The 10,642-nt window shown below is 32.3% G+C and overlaps 1 protein-coding gene across 1 annotated transcript; it reads right to left on the bottom strand.

Moving 5' to 3' along the window:
- Positions 1 to 51: 51 nt before the first annotated feature.
- Positions 52 to 10,106, bottom strand: LOC126775809 (zinc transporter ZIP1-like). The gene is made up of 5 exons (XM_050497911.1): positions 9,618 to 10,106; positions 4,395 to 4,767; positions 3,309 to 3,516; positions 1,764 to 1,899; positions 52 to 241 (listed from the first exon to the last, which is right to left on the bottom strand). Exons 1-5 carry the CDS (start codon positions 9,904 to 9,906, stop codon positions 234 to 236), a joined length of 1,014 nt encoding a protein of 337 aa, XP_050353868.1. The 5' UTR covers positions 9,907 to 10,106; the 3' UTR covers positions 52 to 233.
- Positions 10,107 to 10,642: the final 536 nt, after the last annotated feature.

Below are 10,642 nucleotides of genomic sequence, written 5' to 3'. Positions count from 1 at the left end.
ATAAACCCCGCCTCCTTACGTAATAAAGGTTAATAATTTAAAAATCCAGTCTTCAAGAAAATATTTTAATAACAAAAAAATTTAAGCAGAGTCTTATTCTTATATAACAAATTTAAGTAAAACTATGTCAAACGTTACGTCACAAATCTTGACCACAACCTCTGGTGATCGTAACCATCTCCTTCGAAGAACACTCCTGTGTTCCTTTAAACTTCTCAAGGTATGTATATACATCAGGCGACTGAAACAAAAATCCATCTATTATAAAGTAATCCTGGAATTCAAATTTAAATAATATAATTTAATTGTAAGAACAAATAGTCAAATAAAAAAATATATCTTAAACGTATAATTTCGTTGTTTCTTTTTATGCACAAAACTTTAGGGCGGCACTACACTTGGCTAAGCGTGTTCTTGTAACATATACGAAGTTTAAGTACATTAGCAAATTTTCAAACAACCGATATATGAAAATATTTGTTTATTAGTACCATAAGGAAGGTACCATTCGCTGGAACTTCATTAATGTGATCATGTAGATTTATATAAGTAAATTCGTTATGTTGTTAGTGATCGTTTAACTTCCAAACCGCTCGTCCGAGAGATCATATTCACACAATACAACATTTGTTTTATGAAACCGATATCACGTTATTAACAAATAGATTACCTATATAAATTAATATTTATTACGATTAACTTTGGTCCAGGTTAACCGAAATTAAATTAAAATATGGACCCGATAGGTGATTGGTTGTAATTAGTTTAATTATTCATCTAATTTGCGACCTTAGCCACAACTTGGTTTAATAGTACCCCCCCCCCCTAGTAGTGATATAAGAAATATTCAAATAATAATAAATAACGTAAATAATCCTCATATCCTATGCCATTATTAGAATATAAAGATCGATATAACGAAATAATATTTTTAAATATTATACATATTTACTGCTTGGTGACATTAGTTGTATATAAAATACTCTAAATATGTCACAAGTATTCTCAAGATTGGAGATTTATATTTATCTCGTTGAAAATACGTGACAAGATCCATATAGCAGATTACATCTACAACGGAAGATTGGAAGTATTATCTATAACACTTACTCTTTGATATCTCCAAATACTTAAGTTTTGTTACTAAATGATCACTTAACAATTATACATAATAATTGTAATTGAAGACAGCAATTTTTATTTCTTTTCATGGAAAAAATTAGTTAAACTCCTTATATATAAAAGATTTTTAGCATCTTAGCTGTTCTGCTGTAGGTACACATTATTCTTCACATGCGATAGAAATTCAGGAAAACACGAAAATATTCTGTGGATTTCGGTCCGTAATCTTTGATTAGAATATAAGTATGTAGTCTTTTATAAGACATAGTTATATACTAAAAGTCGAGATGGCCCAGTGGTAAGAACGCGTGAATCTTAACCGTGGGTTCAAACCCGGGCAAGCACCTCTGAATTTTCATGTGCTTAATGTCTGTTTATAATTCATCTCTTGCTTTTCAGTAAAGGAAAACATCGTGAGAAAACCTGCATGTGTCTAATTTCATCGAAATTCTGCCACATCACACACATTTCCACCAACCCGCATTGGAGCAGCGTCGTGGAATAAGCTCCAAACCTTCTCCTCAAAAAGGAAGAGGAGGCCTTAGCCCAGCAGTGGGACATTTACAGGCTGTTACTGAACTACTGTATATACTATGAGGGCATTTTAATAGACTTATGATTAAACTAAATGCTTCACAAACCTATTTCCACAACTGCTTCAAGAGAAACCATTAGTGCAAAACCGAGCACAGAACACACAAACTGCATCAGTCCCGTTCGGTCTTGCCTCCATACCTCAAAGAATACGACGTACACCAACGTACCACATGCCAGACCCTGATGAATTAATTAATGAATATATGTACTATATTACTTTATATTACAGATCTAAACAAAATAATTTATAATTCAGAAAAACACTTAGGTAGTTTATAAGTTATCATGGGAATACGCATAATATTTCCATTAGGTCTAAGGATTGAAAAAAATATAAAAAGAGAGAAGTGCTCGTTTTAATCTAGTCGGAACATTTTAGCGTAATTTTTCATTATATTCAAGATCAGACTATCCATACTTTATTTAAACAAGCTCTTAGAAAAGCCGTTTTTATCAACCATGGTTTCGTCAAGTTAAATTAAATGTAAAGCACTTTCTGTATGTAGAATCGCCAAGAAACGCAACTAAACGCGAGTAAATAGATAATGTTAAGCGGAAACATGAATCGATATTAATGATAATGTATTTATAAGAAAAGCTCTGAAAATTTATCGATTGCCTGTCATTTATTTGACAAAAAATAAACATCAATTATATGAAATGGTTTTGTAAATATATAATACACGTATATAAGAATCACGAAATGGTATTAGTTGGATTATCTTAACTTTAATCTCATATCAGAAATATCTGTGACATATTCGTGTAAATCGACAGTATCTAAGATAATTCGATTGATTTTGACCAAGAAGCATCAAACTTTTCATATTTACATCATTAATAGGCACTTGTAGATAACGAATACGTGACTTTCTTGTCGGCTCTCCGTTTCAACGAGAAGTGCTTCAATGACTTTCAAGTACAATCTTAATACTACTTATATACATTGCGGGTAATAATAAAATACTGTTGTTAGGGCTATTAACTCGTTGTTGTCTAGATACACAAATTAACTTTATACTATTTAGTTTAAAGAAGACAAGCTTTTGAATATAACAGCAAGTTTAAGTATCCAAGCACATAATGAAACTGTGATTGAAAAAAATGTTCAATAGGTACATCGCGCTTGAATTCACCGCGGCAATGTAGAGTGAGATCTCTAAAGAAGTAAAAATTCATCGAACGTATACTGTTTGCGAGCTTTCCATGGCGGATATTCACTAATTATTCATGTTTGTTATAAAGATAACGCCATTCATTAATTATGGTAGACATACCGTAAACCAAGATTTTAGGCGAGTTTTATCTTTCGGAAATCAATAAAGTAAAATCAATAAAGGAAAGTATGTCATCCTTCTTTCTGAAATAAAATGAGACTGTGCAATACTGAACAACTTTTATTTAATTGGTCATTAACAATTTTTTTTTAAATCGAACTTAATGGCCCTGCAGCACTAACTACTTTTCAACGACAGTTAAATTTCATCGAGTATAAAAAATAATCTTTTCTAGGGCTTGAAATGAAACGTTCGAAAATAAATATAACCTATTTATATATTATAAGTATTAAAAAAAAAACTTTTTATTACCTGTAATACAACTGAATAAATTCCGGCTTCGGTAGCGCCCGCGCCCCCAACTAACATAACTCCCACGCCGATACCCAGAGCTGACACGAAGGAGAAGGTGAAGATGTAGACAATGGACAACCATCGCTTAGTGCCAGCAGCTAATAACTCGACACCGATACAGAAGGCAATGATGTACTTATGTGCAGACACTGCACCAAACATGTACCTAAAAATATTATTATCACAATAAGCCTCTCTTGATTATGAATTAATTACGCTATATTACTTTATGTAACATTATAAGGTTCCGCATAGATCCTACCCATAAATAACCGCATCGGCGGCGGCAGTAGGCACATTATCGAGAATATTATTATATTTATTTTGAAAATATATAAATTTTCCTAACTGAATTAAAGGAAGGAATGTTTCTTATGATGTCAAATCAGAAAAACGGAGACGAAAAGTACATAATATGCTTATCGACGCCATTATAGAATATTAATTGACATATTATTAACCTATTTACGAAATGTAACAACGAACAATAGTTTAAAATAAAATCTTTGCAATTGATTTTATTTCATTTAATTGATAATGTAGTAAATTTATGTAAATTTCTTTGATCAGTTTGCCAACATAAATATGAAATTTTAGCTGTATACGTCAATATGAATAAACCATTTATCTCAAAAGTATTACGTAGTGTAGAATTATATTTATTTGAATTTCTTATACTTGCCGTCGTATGTTGTTGATTCAAGTGTTATTTGCGATTAAAAACAATGAATAGTGCGAACGACCAAGACGTGATGATAACAGTTTTTTTTTTGTATTTAAATTGATTGATTAAAAATACCACACGTAATTAGCGAGGTTTGCAAAATGTATAAACCACTTTGCTTCGCGATTAAAGTGTGGTAAATAAGTTATGTGTACCTACTAATTATAACTTGAAAATTAAAAATAACTTAAAAACATATTCTAAAATAGATATGGTGCAAATACATTTATTTCAAATCAATCGTGAAAATAGCTACCGAACACATTAATTTTGTATCTGTAAAATAATTATAATAATAAATTTGAATTGTATAAACATACCAGACATTTCTAGCAGATGATTCTAATCCAACAGCCAATCCTTCGAACAGTTCGTGTATAGACAAAGCTAAAACGATTAAAAGTCCTCTTAAGGCCGCTACAACTGTGTCATCAGACGTCACTGCGAGATGGCTGTGCCCGTGATGATGTGCTGTAGCCTCCAACTCCTTAATAGGCTTGTCTGAAGAAACACCAGCCTCTTCACTAGTCCTTCGTATACTCAAAACACGGGTGAAACTAGTGTTTGCAGTCTTGTTCTCGCGACTATTAATGTACACGTGGACCAACTCCTCGACTAAATACATCATGAAAAACCCGCAGCACATGATCAGCGCAGCAAGGTAAATTGGCATTTCTGGTATTAGTCCCGCTTCTAAGGAAAGATAAAAGATATTTTTAACAATAATAGTTTTTTTATGAAGTGGTGGTATCTTGACCCTGTGCTTCTTCAGTCTACTAAATGACTTTTAAGGCCGGAAATCTCGAGCCTTTGGGTTCAACGGTTCGGGAAATAAAAAAACAGTTTTTTTGATTATCAAGAAATACTTAGTATGACTTGTAAAATTATTTTGTAATTAATTATTAGCTTTAAAAATATTTCACACAAACCTCGTAGTTTTATAAATAATCAACATTTCAATTTAGAAAGGAATTTTATAGCGGATATAACGCGAGTAATTCCCTGTGACAAATAAAATAACATATGGTCCTGGACTTCCCGGAGAGAAATTAGACAATACAACAGGGAGCAATTGTTTTAAGTAGTCTAAGTATCAATAACCGACGGCGTAGTCCTGTGGGATCCCCTGCTTTATCGAATGCGTTATATTAATAAAAGTACTAAGTAGCAAATATAACTTTGTTTTAACAAACAAAAGAATCTTATATGTTATCAGATTTTATATGCCCGCAACAAAACCTTATGGCTTCCTTTATTTATGATTATAGATAGGGGCAGAGGTGACCACTTTGACATTAAGGAATAGAGTAAGACATTTGGTCATTGGTATTGTTGATTGAATAGCTAATCAATAATTATCAATTGTCGGAGCTCTGCAATCCTTGTGTAAGTCTGATTCGTTCTTTAGCGTTTCTAATTCCACTGATCGGAACAATTTCTGACTAGCTAATGATGATTAAGATATAGTCTTGTGACAGATAGGCAGATGAGCTCAGCTCAATTATACCCGTACCATAGGGTACTCTTTGAGTTCGGATAAGTGTGGGAAGTTGGAGCTCGGTTACTTCGGAATCTCCTTAGGAAAATTGGGCCATTTGTTTTTTTTTTATAAAATGTATATAAGGCGACGGGAAACCATTAACGATCAGGTGGATAGGCCACGCCCATAGACATTGGCGCTGTAAAAAATATTGAACATTCCTTATATCGCCAACGATGTTATGTCTCTTGTGCCTGTGAATACACTGGCTCACTTAACCATACAACACTACCAAATTTTGTAAGTGATGTGTTCCACTACCTTTTATTGATGCTCTAATGACATTCGATATTTTCTACACGCAACAGATATTTATTGCAACCATTCCAAACCATTCTGCCATATCTTTTATTCTAGCATATAATATAAGGTAAAATTTATACATCTTACAATATATAATATATAAAATAATTAAAAGTATTTGTGTATTTTACACATTACCGCTATGTTAGGCAATCTAACTCTATTATCGAAAATACAAACAAAAAAAATCGTTAAAAATTTAATCTTAATCTTATCAAATCATGTCAAATACTGTATTATAAAGGTATTATTGGTCTCACATCACAGTTAAAATCAGTTAACTTAGATAAGTAATGTCGTTGTATTTAAAAATGAACTATAAAAGAAATACTGTAAAATTCCATAAATCTTAGGATAGAACGGAAGTAAAAGTAGAAAATAGCAAAATAATAAATATTGCTTTATTTTTTTTTACATAAATATACTTTTTATTCTATTATCTTATTTTAAAAAAAAGTACTAGCTACATAATACGTTAATCTAAATTTCTATCAACGACTCTCTTTAGATATCAATGACTTGCAATCTACATAGTATTATCAAAATAAAAGATAAAAAAGCTTATTTTATTGTTTTTCTATGCTCATTAACTAGACTGGGCAATTCGGATTTGGATTAGCGAGACAACTGTATTCATTAATGATAATACAATTGAAAAACATACTAACAGCCTAAAAAGGAATCATTAAAGGCTTTTCTCCTTGAGAAAGTTCGTAGCGTATTCCACCACGCAGTTCAAAGGTTGGTTAATCCATAAGTGGCAGATTTTAGTTCAAGCACGATATACATTATTAACATAAATATATGCAAATTGATGTTTGCGCGGATTTGAAGCCGCAATCTTCAGTTAAGATTTAGTTCTTAAAATCACTGGGCTTGTCGGCTTTTCGTACCGAGTAACGCATATAGTTATCGTATCTCAAGACGACAACGATTGAATTCATTCTACTTATATAAAGAACAATCTAGATAATTGTTCTTTGTATTTAAAGGATTAGAGCAAGAACAATGTAAACGTAAATATTTTGTTTACACATATATTTTCGCTCGCTGCTCTCTAGACTCAGAAATAAGAATAGCTATTCTGTAAGAACAAACTCGAAACTAACCGCAGTTAAACGTAAAACGGTCGTGAAATGTCAAAAAGTGATAAGTAACATTGACCATGATAATTATAGCATTTCAAGAATACCGTCGCTTAATCATACCATCACAAAAGTATATCACCATCAATTGGTTGTCAAAATTCGCACTGCTGTTCCTATTTGACAGAATTTTTTATTTTCGAAGGCCCAATTATTGAGGAAGGTTTTAGACTATGAATAACATTAACGTTACGATCCTAACAAGTGGTGCGGTAATGGCGAATAAATAGCAAACAATTATTTTATTTTATAACTTTTTTTCGAGGTTTTTTTTTTTATAGAATAGGAAGGTGGACGAGCATATGGGCCACCTGATGGTAAGTGGTCACCAAACGCCCTTAGACATTGGCATTGTAAGAAATGTCAACCATCGCTTATAGCCAATGCGCCACCAACCTTGGGAACTAAGATTTTATGTCCCTTGTGCCTGTATTTACACTGGCTCACTCACCCTTCCAACCGGAACACAACAATATCAAGTATTGCTGTTTTGCGGTAGAATATCTGATGAGTGGGTGGTACCTACCCAGACGAGCTTGCACAAAGCCCTATCACCAGTAGGTCCCTCGTTTCCGAGTACACATGCATTTATTTTCGCACACGCGATTTAAACGATATTATTTTTTCAAAAACAACGGGAAATATGATCGTAAGCTCAGTTTTTCCGCCACTAACACAGGTCTCAAAAAAACTTCGCACTTATTAGTATGGGATACTTTTTTGTAACTATAACAGAGAAATTATAATAGAAAAATACCTGTTTTTGTGTTCGTTAGGCGGACGTGCAAACAGGGCCAGGCCAGGGACTCTTGGTATGAGGTCACCACCATCCATAGACATTGGCGATGTACGAATTATTACTATTTTTTACAACGCGCCATCAACCTTATGAACTAAGATGTTAAATCCCTTTGTAGTTACACTGACTCACTCATCCTTCAAACCGTAACACAACAATACTAAATATTGCTATTTGGCAGTATAATATCTGATGAGTGGGTGGTACCTACCCTGACGGGCTGGCACAAAGCTTTACCATCTAATCTTTGTATTAAATAATATAATACAATTAGTCTCTTTATATTTGGTGAATGATTATATTTAGTGTTTATCCCACAACGTACTGTCAAAAATTAGATGTGAGTGAAATAAAACTAAACGACAGAGACAAACCGTTAAACGGCTTAACGGCACTTGATATTTTAAACCGACATTTAAAATATCAAGTGCCGTTAAGCCAAAAAAAGCGTTAAGTTGACAAATTAGTAGTTATATATAATATAATGCCTATAAATACTAAGAATCCTTTATGAATTTGTGTACACGAGGTAGTGAGCCGCTTGATGTAGGTGGTTGATATATTTAGATTAACATAAATAACAATGATTTATGCCTCGGACACTATTTATTGCTATTTAACCCACGCTCGCGAATTAGCTGGTAACGCGCTAAGTTCGTATTATTCAATGAGTAAAATCAAAACTAAGATTTACATTATAAGCATTATCAACTTCTATGACATGTATTTGCTAATAGTACGTGTTTGCCTACATATAAACATATTTACATTTATACGATTCTCGGATTGATCCTGTCCTTATATTTGTATGCATTTTAAAGTTACATTTAAATATTCTTACTAATGTTTTAACTGCGCAAGATTTGTGTAATTTATGAGGATTATCATGAAACTGAATGTAGAAGACTTGGTCGTGAAATAAGACTTTTTTATTTGTTCCTTATTTAAAAAAAAAATGACTATAATTTAATTTTCGTTGTAGTACGTTATTTGTAAGTTTAGTAATATAATAAAAGTAAAAAGTTTTGGTTTGAACGCTCTAAGCTCAGGATCTACAAGTCAGATGAAAGAATATTTTTGCGTTAGGTACATTAAGAAAAAAAAAACATATAGAAAATTTAATATCATGTTCAGTTTGCGAATTGACTAAGATTTTTTCGTTAATTTGGAACATTTACCTAGAAAAAACTAAATATAAACAGACTTTTCTTATTGTATCCTTTTGTATTAGGCAGAATCTAATACTCCTATTTCAATACTTACAATTGGTTTAAAAATCAGGAATATACTGTGTGTCATATACAACCCTATAATAGCGCTTAAAAACCTGACTCCTTCTAAGGAAAGTCATGGGCGATTACTAGTTTGCCGTGTGTTTACATTCTCCACGTTACCTTTAAATGTCACAGTAAAGGTTATTGCCACTGCCTAGGATAGGCATTTAGATTAAATATATATTTATAACGCATGTAAAAAATAACAATTTTAAAACAAAATACTGAAATACACTGATAAACTAATTTGAATAAATACATAGCTAATGAATTTATGTACGTATATAAATACCTGCAATCAATTAAAAAATATTCATATAGGTATTTTAATTTAACAAGTTTAGTCTTATTAAAATGGCCTTCCTTACATTTAAAAAGCGCATACGTTTCCAACTCCCCGCTAGTTTTGTTAACCACATTGAAAAGGTTTATGAAGACATTTAAGTCTTCGCATTTAAAATAAAGAATAAAAAATACCTCACCTTGTAACAGCTCTATATTTTCATCGACCTCCGGCAACAAGTGCATGAAAGTAGTCGCAAAAAGGACACCGCCTCCAAAAGAGAGCAAACCAATTACAAACTGATTGGATGCTCTCATATTATTTCCATCAGATTTCGTAAACCATCCGAATTTAAGTGAAATAAGCATGGGAGAGAGGCCGAAAACCATTGAGATGCTAAATAGGGAGACCATAGTTATTATTTTCGCTCTCAAAGCGTACTCCTCATCATCGTTGGCGATATTAGTTATATTCATTGTTCCACTCATTATAACGTCAGTTTTAATTGAATAGAAGTTCCTGGCGGTATACGCGCACTGCTTGTCTCCTCACGGTCTCCTCGCTCGACTGATTACTGAATATCCTACGCCCCAGTCGTAGGTGGACTGAGATAACGTTGTAAATGATAAAAATGACAGTGCCTGCTTGCTCTCAGTCGCGATGATTATGTTCCGCTCCTGTCTAGTACACTAAGACATGTGCTACTAAAACAATTGCATATATATATAGCCAAGTATTGATAACAACTTTTAAGTAGTTTTCTCTGGGTTATATAAAAAAAAATGTTTTCAAGTTTCATCAGTAAGTATGAATACAACGCATCGATGCATTTATTATGTACAGTTTTTTGTTAATAGTATGTCTATTAATGTCAAAATAGGTATTTTAATTCATACATTATTTATCGATGGTTTACATACTAAATGAAATCCATAATTAAAGATAAAATAATGCAAAGCAATATGACGTCACAAATTAGTCTTCCATTGGTGTTGAAGCTCGAATATAATTTCACTAAATAATAACATAAATAAAACAGTATTAAAAGCATAACAATTATTTTTTTCTTATCACAATCTATCTTATTCATCTAGAATGACGAAATTTTGATAAAGGTTCATCGACATTGTTTGAAAATATTTATTGAGGGTAGACTCACTTTTTGAATCAGAAATAAACTATCACACAGAAAAAAATTACTATCTGAAACAAAGAGATAATTGG

Source organism: Nymphalis io, chromosome 19, assembly GCF_905147045.1.
Source record: "Nymphalis io chromosome 19, ilAglIoxx1.1, whole genome shotgun sequence".
NCBI lineage: Eukaryota > Metazoa > Arthropoda > Insecta > Lepidoptera > Nymphalidae > Nymphalis > Nymphalis io.
Note: the sequence above shows the minus strand (reverse complement) of the source record. Positions and strands in the feature narration are given on the sequence as shown.